The sequence below is a fragment of the Protopterus annectens genome, chromosome 11.part0, assembly GCF_019279795.1.
Source record: "Protopterus annectens isolate FY-2018-M chromosome 11.part0, PAN1.0, whole genome shotgun sequence".
Classification (NCBI taxonomy): Eukaryota; Metazoa; Chordata; order Ceratodontiformes; family Protopteridae; genus Protopterus; species Protopterus annectens.
In genome coordinates this window covers 706,798,730-706,811,666 of record NC_056745.1, presented here as the reverse complement: position 1 = coordinate 706,811,666, position 12,937 = coordinate 706,798,730, and the positions used below count along the sequence as shown (strand labels likewise).

The 12,937-nt window shown below is 40.8% G+C and overlaps 1 protein-coding gene across 1 annotated transcript in view; it reads right to left on the bottom strand.

The window, feature by feature from the left end:
• Positions 1-12,937, bottom strand: part of LOC122814987 (protein mono-ADP-ribosyltransferase PARP12-like) — a 1,242,293-nt gene that overhangs the window by 943,959 nt on the left and 285,397 nt on the right. The window contains exon 4 of the mRNA XM_044087242.1: positions 11,678-11,758. Within this exon, the coding sequence (XP_043943177.1) occupies positions 11,678-11,758 (81 nt within the window). The remainder of the gene's footprint in view (positions 1-11,677; positions 11,759-12,937) is intronic.

The window sequence follows — 12,937 nt, the reverse complement described above, 5'->3', positions numbered from 1 at the left end:
TGGATATTCTAAAGTGGTCATATCTTCCATAAAATGTTCCGTTCCATTTATACTCGCTGGGATGTATCTAGTGAGCTGTTGAAGCAGAATCGAAAGGTCTCCTGGTAATGCTGCCATTAAAATCCAAAAATGTGTTAAAACACAGTGTTCTAAAGTAAAATTTATTAAAACAAAAAATTTTGACATAAATGAACCTTATGGAACAAGGTGCTGTCTTTAATATGGAATCCTGGTTAGCGAACCTAGATTTTAAACTAAATACTTATTTGATTATCAATAGGGGTTCCTTAAGGAACCAGCTTAAGCAGTCTGAGGACAGTTTAATTAAATACAGAAATCTCTACAAATGGACATGTATTTATCAGAACATATTAAGTTGAAAAGGGTCCCAGATGAAAGTTAGAAATGTCAGCAAGTTGAACATGGACTGTTGCTGCTGCAGCTCCTTTATTGAATATAATGGTCAAGAATTCTAGACTAGAGGCCATAGGGGCTTGGTAAGGATCGATATTGTTTTTAGACGCCCATATAGAAAATGATTTCATTTGATGAAGTACAGCTTCCAGGTAGAGGATTTTTGAGAGGAAAGGAGAATTTGCTTCATCTCATTGGAAAGGTTATAGAACCTGGCTATGATGGGAATTGGAGCAGCCAAGCTGCCAGCATCAGGGACTGCAGAGAGGGATGAAGTCCCCCAAGTGTGTCAGAAGGTCTGGAACTGGGTCCAGAATCCAGGGGGTCCTCCAAAAGATGAAGTCGAAGGAAGGGGAACCAAATCTGATGAGGCCAATAGGGAGCTATTAGAATGATTGTCCTTCCTAGGGCTTTGGCTTTCTGTAGTACCCTGGGTATCAACGGGATTGGTGGGAATGCATAGAGGAGACTCAGGGGCCAATCATGAATGAGTGCGTCCCTTGGGGCTTCTCCCGGAGGGGGAATCAGAGTGAAGTAGCTTCTGCATTTGGTGTTCATGTGACTGGCAAAAAGGTCACAGCAAGGCTGGCCCCACCTGTGGAATATCCTGTCCACTATTTCCATCTTGAGGGACCACTCGTGGGGAAACTAAATGCTCTGCTCAACTTGTCAGCTAACACATTGGATTTCCCAGGGATGTGTATTGCTAACAGAAAGTGCTGGGTGGAAATAGCCCACTGCCATACTCTGAGGGCCTTGCAACAAAGGGGTAAGATCTGGTTCCTCCTTGTTTGTTCAAATACTAGACCACTGACATGTAGTCCATCTGAATCGCAATCGTACCCAGAGGAAGATATTCCTGTAAGTGCTGCAACACCAAAAGTACTGCTCTCATCTCTAGGACACTGATATGCAGATGTGTCTCTTGATAGGTCCATGTGCCTTGGGTTATCTTTCCCTGAAAATGCCCCCCACCCTATCAGGGAAGCGTCCGTGGTCACTGCGGCCACTGGAGGGGGTAGCACAAATGGACGTCCTATCGTAACATGAAGATAGGTCAACCACCACTGAAGATCCTTTTTACAGGAATTTGTAATCATTATCATGTGAGGGATCTAGGACACTTGCTCGAAAAAGCAAGTGTCCGAATCCATATATACCAATCATAGTTTAACAAAAGCGCTTTAAATCGAAAAAGCACTTCAGTTAAACTGTGGAAAAAAAAAAAAAACACTAAATGTTTTTGCACCCCCCCCCTCCTTAAATATTCTCACTCCAAGGTCATACTACAGTGGAGTAAAGGAATATTCCCTTACTCGCACCGCAGTGCGACTGGCATAATACTCTCGCATACCTGAAATTGCTGCTTCGATGAACAGCAATTTCGGGTATGTGTGAGCGCGAATTTGACTTTCAGTGAAAGTTAAATTCGCGCAAGTGTCCGGGTTCCCATGTGAGACATGGGGGAGCTTTTGTTAAGACCACTGAGTGAACACAGCCATTGTAGTATCCGCATGTGCATACAACCTAGTGGTATGGCTAGAATTGCTGCTGCCATCATGCCTAACAATTTCAGAACTTCTGATGCTGGTGCTTTGTCTTTGGATATTAGAATGCGGACATGCTGATGGAGAAGAAAGACTCTTTCTACTAAAAGTTTTAGCATGGTGGTGGTGGTATCCAGTTCTGATTCGATAAAGACGATATGCTGTGATGGCAACAAGGCAGATTTTACTGAGTTTATTGCAATGCCCAGCTGATTGCAAAGTATCAGTGTGGACTCCCTGGCCTGATTGAGTTGATACCTGGTGGTGGCGGTAAGGAGCCAATCGTCTAGGTACAGAAACACCTGGAATCCTAAACGCCTCAGGTGAGCCGTGACCATTGCCATGCATTTGGTGAACACTCTGGGGGCTGTAGTGAGACCAAAGGGCTGGGCTCAAAACTGGTAATGATTGGCTCCCAGCTGGAAGCGCAGATAATCCCTGGATGGCCTGCCCATTTTTATGGTGTAGTACGCATCCTGGAGATCTATCGACCACATCCAGTTGTCTTTCCCTAAGAAGGGAAGTATCAACTGAAGCATAACCATCCGGAACTTCTCTTTCTTGACAGAATTGTTCGGTCTGCTTAGGTCTAATATGGGTCTCCAGTCCCCTGTCTTTTTTGGAACTAAAAAGAATCTGGTGTAAGTTCCAGATCCTGTCTGGTCTGCTGGGACTGGTTGGATAACTCTGTCTTAGCAATGTCTGGACCTCTACTGCTGCGTGTTCCCTACAACTGGGTGGAACGTCCGGGATTTTTCTTGTCGGTGGAGGGAGTGTGGTGAATGGGATGAAGTGTCCTCTGGAAATGATACTTTGTACCCAGCTGTCTTTTATTATTTTAAGCCAGGCATCTGAGTACAAAGATAAGTGACCCTTGACTGTCTCCAGAGCAGGACAGTCGGGCCTCCTTTCAGGAGTGCTGGTAGGGCTTCCCAAAGAAGTGATCTCTGTCCCCCTGGTTTTGTGAACCCCCTAAGTCACAAGGGCGGCATCTTCCACTATTGCCCCATCCTCTGCCCCTGGAGGGGGGTTGACCACGTGTGTCCTGAAAGGCTTCTTGGGCTTTTCGGAACCACATTTTTCCTCCCTTTTGACCCTTGGGGTAGGGTATGGTAGGGGTGGAAAAACGGACTCTGATGGCAGACAGAGTCTTTCCTCTTGCTCATACCTGTTCAAAGTTTCTTTAACTTTGGACCCAAAAAGGAACGAGCCATCAGAGTATTCACAAAGGATGACTTGAAGGGCTCCGCAAAGGAACAAAAGCGCATCCAGGAGTGTCTCCTAAGAGCAACTCCTGCACCCACTGCCCTACTCATTCCATCAGCTGCATATGAAATGAGAAGCATAGACGAGTTCACTATGGAGTGGAGGGTAGTAAGCTGGGAGGCAACTTTGTCTGAAGCTCCTGCAGCTACTGTACCCTGAAGAGCATCTCCCAGCTGTTTAAGGAGATCTCTTTGTAGTCTCGTAAAATGGGTTAAATAGTTAAGCGGAGTGCAAAGGTTGCTGAACTAAACATGCACTTCCCATATCTATCCATGATCCTGGAGTCTCTGTTAGGAGGATGGATAGATGAGGAAGTTTCAGACATTTCCTTTTTGGTGGCTGCCGCCACCATCATGCCATCAACTGGCACACCTTTTGACAAGAAAGATTTATCCTGGGGGGCATATATAAACTTATTAGGCCTCCTAGGGACAGGCTCCATAGTATCCAGAGACTCCCACACCCTTCGTGAGACCAGCTGCATAAGCTCATTGAAGGGCGGAGACACTCAAGAGATGGAGGGCTGAGACCCAAAAGCCTTCAGGAGAACTGGCTCATCCTCAGTAAGGTTTTTGGACCACCTGTCACCCCTCTGCCTAAGGATTTCAAGTATCTCAGCAAAGGGACCATGGGGACCCTTCTGACTCATCCAAGTCGGTATCAGATGTTAGACATTCTCTTCCTGGGAACCTAATCAGTGGGAGCTTCCGGTGAGGTCTTGGAAGAGCAAGGACTACCCAGAATGGGTCTTGCCACCCTGCTGAAACATCTACATCCTTTCTTTCATCACTGAACCAAATAAGGTGGCTCTTTTAAAGGGGGCATTTGTGAAGGACACTAACGTTTTCCGTAAAATCATAGAGATGAAACCATGTGTGGCATCCGATGGCAATGCCTGGTCTTGCTGCTCTCACAGACCCATCCACTGAAATTATGTAATGGACAGGTTGCTGATGTCACACACTGTTGACAGAGTGGCTTGAAGTTGCTTTTTCAGCTCTGGCATAATGCAGTCTTCAGAGGGAATAAAGCTTTCTGAGTGAGATCCCTCTGTAGTCATATGAATGACATAGTTCTTGGCCTGGACAGCAAAGGAGTTGGAAGAATACACCCACTTCCTAAGTCTGTCCATAGCTCAGGACTCCTTGTTGGTGGGGGGGAATGGATAGATGAAGAGTCCATAGGCAGCTGTTTTGGTGGCTGTCACAATTACAATGGAGTCTACTGTGAAGTATTCACCCACCCAGAATGGCTTATCTTGAGGAGGATGCAGTATCTTTTTGGGCTTCTTCAGGACCGACTTCCATGAGTCAGGTTTCTGCCATGATTCTCTGTCTACTAACTACACCAACTCGTTAGCAGGAGGGACCACCCATGAATTAGGAGTCATCATTCTGCATGCCTCATATAATACTGCTTCAGACTGAGAGGGTGGGTCAGTTGACCAGGATTCCCTCTGTCTCATGAGCTCCAGGATCTCTCCAAAGGAAACATTCTCTGTATGAGACTATAGGGAGCCATCTTAACAATTCGAATCAGTATCCAAAGTGACGGATTCAGCTGATGAGTCTAACCCTCTTCTTGGGTGTTTCAGGAGATGAGGCTCTGGAGTCTTCCAAGGACTGCCTCTGTGATAATGCAAGATGTTTGGGGTCTGTGGAACAAATCTGTCCAGACGATGCCTGATGAAAAGCCAAACCCAGTCAGCATGGATCATGGGGTGGAACCATGACAAAATGATCCTCCCCAGCACTCCGAAAGTAGCTCCAACATCCATGTGATCCAAAGAAACCATGCGTGTGTCCAGATTCAACTCCCAAAATGAATAGTGTCATAATAACCTGGGTGGGATCCTTAGATTGGACTGTGGTGTCAACACTGAGGCAGGGACTGTAGCTCTCAGTGATTCATTTGGACTGTAGCTGAGGTCTCAGAAGCTGACATCTCTGCTAGCACCAAGAGTACCATCCACTGGAGTAAGATGCAAAATCCCTGAAGTCAATGATACCTGCATCAATGATTCTATGATCACAAGACCTGGTCGACAAAATGGATACAATGGGACTGCAGCCGATGTACACACTGGTGAGGGAACCTGGACTGGGTTGAAATATATGGATACAATCTGATTCAGAGGTGCTAGAGTTGCAATAACCCCCATCTCGATTAGCGTTTAAAAGAATGTCTATAAAGGGCACTCCAGATAGACTTCTGGGGAACTTTTACAGGATTTAAAGGACATCATAGATACAGCTGAAGAGGATCTAAAAACAGGTTTCTCAGTTCTCTTGAGAAAATCTTAAACAGTAATAGAAGCTATTAACTCTGGATCCAGAAGAGAGTTATAAGTTGGGGTCTGAGCCACATGGTGTTCAATTCTCAGTGTCTTTTGGAGTCGGTACTGAAGCTAAAGAATCTGATGGATACTTCTTAAAATCCAAATACTTGGGCTTTAGGAATCTGTTAGAACACTTTTTGGTTTTGACTGCTAAAGGGTTTCTTCCAGATCTGGTGCTAATCAGCTTATTCCTTCTCCTAACAGCGTTCTAAGCAAAGACGTAGCACAGATGTCGTATAAGGCACCAAGATGTGTAACCCTCAAACAGACCATATAGTGACCATGGGGTCTTACAGGGGAATTATATGCCCACATTTGGAGGATTTCTTGAAGCTGGTAGCTTTCTCAATTACAACACAAAAAACAGCACACACTGCTTTCAACTACAAGACTACATTAATTACTCATGACTAATTATATTTCCCCAAGTCCAAATATACAAGCTCAACCTGTATGCCAGAAACACACCCACACAGCAGTTCTACAAGATTAATAACTATAAGAAAAACACACAATTACTACAAATAACAGCATTAAATATATTCTCAACTTTAGAACACACACTAGAAAAACAGTTGACAAAATGGTGCCAAGGCCACAAATGAAAAGGCTCAAAGAAAACTTCAAACATCTGAGGAAAAACAGTCAAAATTAAGTATTCTAACTATAGATCAAAACTTATACAACTAAGGCCAATTGGCTGCAATAAGCTATTCTCTACTGATTTTGGTTAACAAATAAGAGGCAGAGCACTTATCTGCTGAGATCAGCATTGTTGCTTCAAGAGGAGGCAAATGAGATCTGAGCTAATCAGGGAGGAGCAGGGCATTGTGGGTAAAAGTTTCCGGACGACTTGAAGTTGTAGGACTGAATCAGTTTGATTGTAGAGGGCTCAAGGACCCATACATTGGATCAAACAGACTGGATGAATAGGATCCTGCATTCAGGACCAGCCTTAGGTCAACTGGCGCCCTAGGCAAAAGGGCTCCACGGTGCCTCCCCCACACCACCTGGTGCCCTCATCCTGATCTACCTACACCAAATAAATACTGGAAAAGTGCTCCTGCTAGAGCGGTGCCCTAGACGGCCACCTAGTTGGCCTATGCCTAAGGCCGGCTAGGCCTGCATTATACATGCTCAGTCACAAGTTGTAAATGATATCTTTACATTCATCTAATATATGTATGTGAGCTCCCCAGCTTCTGAGTAAATATGACATAAATAATATATGTGTTTTAAATGGAGGCAAGCCCTACTGCAACCTGAAACTCTATCTTAATTTTCTATCAATCACTGTGTTTTGGAGAAAGAGTGAGAGAGGAAATCCATCTCTATTCACACTTTTTTGAGGGTGCACATATTCTGGATGACCCCACAATTCACTCACTATTTTACTAATATGAAACCAGTGACATAACTTGAGCAACTATGAAGTCAAGCTACAATGCTCCAACAACGCTGAGTTGAACTTCAAGCCCATCTGAAACTTTTACCCACAATGCCCTACTTAGCCTAGGATAAAAACTATAATTCAGTGACTACATTTGAGTGTTGTTGGATACAATATGGAAATATTTATATTTTGGAATTTTTGTTGTGCGTTTTTATGAAATACACAAAACTAAATTGTCCTGTGAATGGTTATCAGCTTCATGCTGGAAAGACATCACAAAGCATTCCTTCACTAAGTAACTGGCAGACCACTGAGAAAAGTTTGCTCAAATGTGTAGTTAATGGAAAGGCAATGAATGGTTGCAAAGCAGATATGAACAGTTACATTCTAAACAAAGTATATTCTAAGCCAAGTACAACTGAAAAAAAAAATTAATGTAAACCAAATATCAAGTAAAGGGGAGGAGTATATTAACTCATTACAGCCTAGCACCAACAACCCAAACAGCTTTTGAACTGAAACAATAGAAATATAAAACACTGAAAGAGATGCCAGAAAGAACGTTTGCATAAGATTTATTGAAAGTTTAAGTGCTTTCATTCGTCATAACACCAGAACTTCATCAGAAACATAGTAACCATTTGTTGCAAGGTTTAAAAAGCCTTAAAGGCACCAAATCACAATTACATTTAAAGATATACACCACAAAAAAGCATGTAACTTATGAAACGTTAAATCTGCCAAAAACAAAAATACATTTAATAAATATTAAAATAACGTTAAAATTAAAAAATTAAAACTTCAAATACCATGATCATTTGAAATAATTATACTTTGGCTGCTCTGATTTTTAACAAAGGCTTGATGGAAATAACATTGTTAATACCTGGTGGATTGCAAGCATTAAATAACAATTGCAAAAACACTTCTTTGCTCCAGAAGTAGTTTCTAGTCACCCTCTCTGTTACTAGGTATATATTTTTTTCCAAAATACTAAATACAAATTTTTAAAAATCACGACATGTCACTGAATGTTTATATAAAACATTGACAGCTTTGTTCAATGCATAATTGTGTTGATAAATTCGAATTCTCAAAGGTCCTACTGTCTTGCCGACGTAAAATGCCGGACAAAAGAAACAAAAAGCAATGTATACTACCCACTTAGTAGTACAACTGTAACTTTCCTTTACAGAGAGTAATCTGGGGTAGCCTGACGCTGAAAAATATGTCCCCTGTAATATATATCTGCATTGCTTACACATCCCACAACATTTCATGTCCCAATTTTTATGTGATACGTTCGGCATGTCACAATTCTTTTCTAAAACAGCATTTAAATTATTACTGTTTTTGTACATGAATTCTGGCTACCAACCCAGTTAGTCAAGCAGCCCAAAAGCACCAAATACAGCCTTCCAGTGAGACATTCTACAATTTTTTTACAATACTGAATAACAAAGACCTGAATTAAATCAGTGTTTGTTTTCTTATTAACCAACAATTCCTTAGGACAACTCAATAATGGACCATGTTTATTATTTATTTTATTTATTGACATTTGATGACCAGGAAAGTTCACTGGGCCATTTGACCCATTTTCAGTGGAGACCTGGGGAGAAAATTCTCTAGGTACACAGATTATGAACATACATAGATAAGGATATGATACATAATAATTTTGCTGTATTCACAATTTCAGTTTTATCTTGAGAAAAGATTCTAAAATGTATATCTGGTGGTTCTGTACAGAAAAGTAATAGTTTGTTTTTTTTGGGGGGGTTCAACAGCAATTGTGCACTATTTAGTCAGGTTTCTATAGTTGTGAATGCATTTTGTGTAACCATTAGGAGGTTTGAGAAATTACTGGAAGTAGATATATTGTAGAATCATCTGTGTATTGGATGAGACTACCATCTTGAGAAGCTTTGTGCAAATTGTTGAAGGTATTATAGACTAATGGCCCTAAAATGGATCCTTGTGGGACCTCCTATATTATCTGCCTGATAATCAGATTGTTCCCAATAGTTTAAGTAGGAGGAAAACCAGGTGAGAGATGAGGGGGAGCATCCTAGTTTTGACAGTTGGTTTAGCAGTTTAGTATGGGATACAGTGTCGAAGGCCTTAGATCTAATAGGATTACTGACGTAGGGTGACCAGCATTTATGGCTTTGTTAACGGTATCAGTGAAAGAGAACGGCTGTGATAGTGCTGTGATTAGGACAGAACCCATGTTGGGTAGGGGCAAGAAAATTATTTTCTGATAAGTATTTAAGAAACTGGATCTGTACACACTTTTCTAATACTTTTGATAATGGGGAGAGACAGGCCGATAGAGAGGTTGTGGGAATTTCCATCTTTATGTAGTGGAGTAATGACAGATTTTTTTTCCATAAACAGGGGACTTGACATTCTGAGATAGAGTGATTTATTAGCGTGCTAACTGGGTATGCGATTTCTTTTGCTGCGAATTGTAGGTACTCGGGGGGGGGGTTGGTTGTCAGTGGAGAGACAGCATGGTTTTAGTTTGGGTAGGAGTTTGAGTATTAGGGAGGTGGGTACAGGCTGAATAGTAAAGGAAGGAGTTCTATGAGTGCTGTTAGAAGTGTTTGAGTGTATCTAACCACAAAAATCCATTTAATAAGCTCTTCCAACAACAGTGGGTATCCACAGTCCATAAACAAGGTATAACGTTTTTCAACCTCTTGTTTAAAAAACAATGTCATCTGAAATCAATCTACTAAGCCTAATAAGCTGTCCTTTATCAATGATCCTTTTTTGCCACCAATGATAAGTGTAAAAATGCACCTGAAAATGTTTTTCTAAATAACCTAGACTCGTATCTACCTTTAGACAAATTTTTAATACAGTAAATGTCTATGTAGTTATCAGACTGTTACCAGTGGTCTGTTAAGAAAAGTACAAAAAAATCAGAACAATTCAGAAATGTATTTATTTATTTTATTTTACATTTGTTAACCAGGAAAGTCCAACTACATACATACATATCCATTTTCAGTGGAGGCTCGGGGAGAAAAGCTCCAAAAATACAGTTTATATTAAACAAATACAATTAATAAGTATAACACTAACAGCTCAAATATTAAAGAATATATACAAAGAACAATAGATATTAAAAGAAAAATTGCATTAAGTTAAGAAGCAAGGAAAACGTAGTAGTAAACTATGTGGGTAGAGATGTCAGTAGAAATGAGGACAGAAAAAAAATATATAAGCAAAGAGCTGCTTAGAGAGGCATGCTGAGGGAGATTAACCATGGCAAGTGCAGGTACATAACCAGTGGTTGGTGAAATAATGTTTTGCTCCAATTTTAAACTTTGTTAGAGGGGGTTCTAGGGTTAAGGCAGGAGGGAGTGAGTTCCAAGTTTTTGCTATGTAGTTGGAGAATACTGAATCACCAGCATGACTGCAGGATTTAGAGGTCTTTAACATTAAGTTTCAGTTTGGTAAGGTTCCCTTTCCATAAAATAACTATATCATCCAGTCACTTCATATAAGCTTCAATCTTATAAAAAGAGGGGTGAAACAAATACTCTTTTAGTTTCTCAATACCTAAAAAGCATATTCACAAAGACAGGGCCGAGGCTGCTCCCATTGAATACCCCTATGTTGTTTATAGTATTCCTCCTCAAAAAGTACAAAATTTTTATTTTAATATTTATTAAACGTATTTTTGATGCTTTTGCCAGATTTAATGCTTCATAAGTTATATGCTTTTTAGTGGTGCATATCTTTAAATTTAATTGTGTTTTATTACCTTTAAGGCTTTTAAAAGCGTGCAACAAATGGTTACTATGTTTCTGATGAAGTTCCGAAATTGTGAGGAATGAAATCTTATGTGAAGGTTCGTTCTGGCATCTGGTTCAACGTTTTTTATTTTTATCATTTCACCCTAGTGACGCCTCCAGGTGTTTCTGCAATTACATCACAGTGACACCTCTAGGCATCAAATACTGCTTTGTTCATATTTGCATTAATAATTACAAAACCATGCTACATGAAAAGTACTCAAAATTTTATCTTTAAAGCTTACACAATGACAACCACAACTTTACTGGTATTTGACCTCTGTCCAACGCATGTAAAGAGATATTAATTGTTGCTCATATAATATATTTATAGTGCCATAAGGGATGGGAGGGTGGCCTAATGGTTAAGGTGTTTGCCTTGCAAGCACAAGGTGCAATGAGTCTCACAAGGGATAATTGGCTAGGCTTAAAATGGCTCGCAAGGGCAGTTAGCTTAGTACTAATCTACGAACCTATGTTTCTCTAAGTATCCCAACAATAACGCAGCACAGCCAGAACTGATTATCCTTGTATGAAAGCTACTAGCTGGATGGACAAAATGCTGCTGACAGTTGTGTATGCAATTTGAGTGGTTGCGGAGATATTGTAAGCAGTTTACAAAATATATATTTAATAGTTACTGAGTTTACTGTACGTTATAAAACCTAAAGAATACTACCACTATAAAAAAATTGCTTATGCTGAAGAGTTTTCCATTTACATTTTTAGTAACCCCTATGGTTCCAGAGATATGAATATAATTTGATTTTTATCAAAAAGCTAAGGCTTCTCCCACTGGAAGTTTTAGTGCACTTCCAGAAATAGGGTCGCCAATACTAGGTATTTTAACAATTAAAATTGTTCCAGCTCTCAAAACTATGTGCAGCCATTAATGGCCTACTTTTATTACCATTACAGTTCAAACCGATTTCTTCATTGCCAGTATTCCTCTTGGTGTTTACAAAGGTCCGACGCTTACTAGGTGCTGGATCTACAGAAAAAACACAAGCAAATTATCAGAATACAGTTTTCAACCTTCTTTTTTCTGTCTAAGTGCCAGTACTTCTCAGGATTACTTAGAGAAATCAAACTCTTAAAACATCTCACTGATATAATAAAACCTCATGCCTTGTGCACGTTTTAGAACCTGATACCTTATGATACCAAATGGACAAGATCAGAGACCAAGCAGAAGAAATCAGTTTCTTTTATAGAGCTGCTGTTCTCACTCTCTGTGACAGAATAAGAAAAGCGAACAGCAATCCAGGACAATCTCACACTAGAGGCATAGCAGGGAGAAGTAAGTTGAGATGGTCTAAAGCTGTTTTCCAAGAGAGACATTTTAGGTCTGCAGTAGCAGCTGGCTCAAAAGGAGGTAGAGTAAACTGAGGTCCCATGCAGGAGTTGGTGCTCTCCTGGGAGGTCTTAAATTTTTGGCCGCTCTGAATTACTGCTTTAGCAGAGGATGACAAAAGAGGGGAGGCTCTGTGTTGTAATGAGCTGAAATGGCAGAGGCATGGATTTTTATGGAAGAAAAAGATAGGCCCTTGTGAAGCATCTCAGTTAAGTATTGCAGAATCTGAGGGATATTGGGCATTGCTGTGTTTATTCCTTGTGCTTGGTTCCAAGCACAGAATATTTTCCATTTGTCAGCATAAGATTTTCTAGTACTAGGCCTTCTAGCCTCCGAAATTACATCCATCACAAGTTTGCTGTGAGATGTAACTGTTGAAATTAGTTGGTTAGCCATGCTGCATGATTCAGAGTTTGGAGCAGAGTGTGCAGAATTTGATAGTTCTGCTGAGACAGTAGGTAAGGTGTCTGAGGCAGGTACCATGGAGGAAGGTGCGACACATTGCGTAGAAGCGGGTACCAATGTTGGCGAGGCCAGTCTGGAGCAATCAGAATCATTTTTGGTTTTTCCTGTCTTTTAGTAAGAGCTTGGAGAGCAGAGGCAGAGGGGGAAAGGTACAGACTGATAGATTTTTCCAGCTGAAGGATAGAGCATCCACTTTCCAAGCTTTTATGTGATGAATTCTTGTGCAGAATCTGTCTAACTGATAGTTTCGGGGTGAGGCAAAAAGATCTAGGTCTGGGCTCCCCCATTTGCGTGTCAACATGCTGAAGATTTGTGGATCCAATTTCCATTTGTGTGGGTCCATAAGATTTC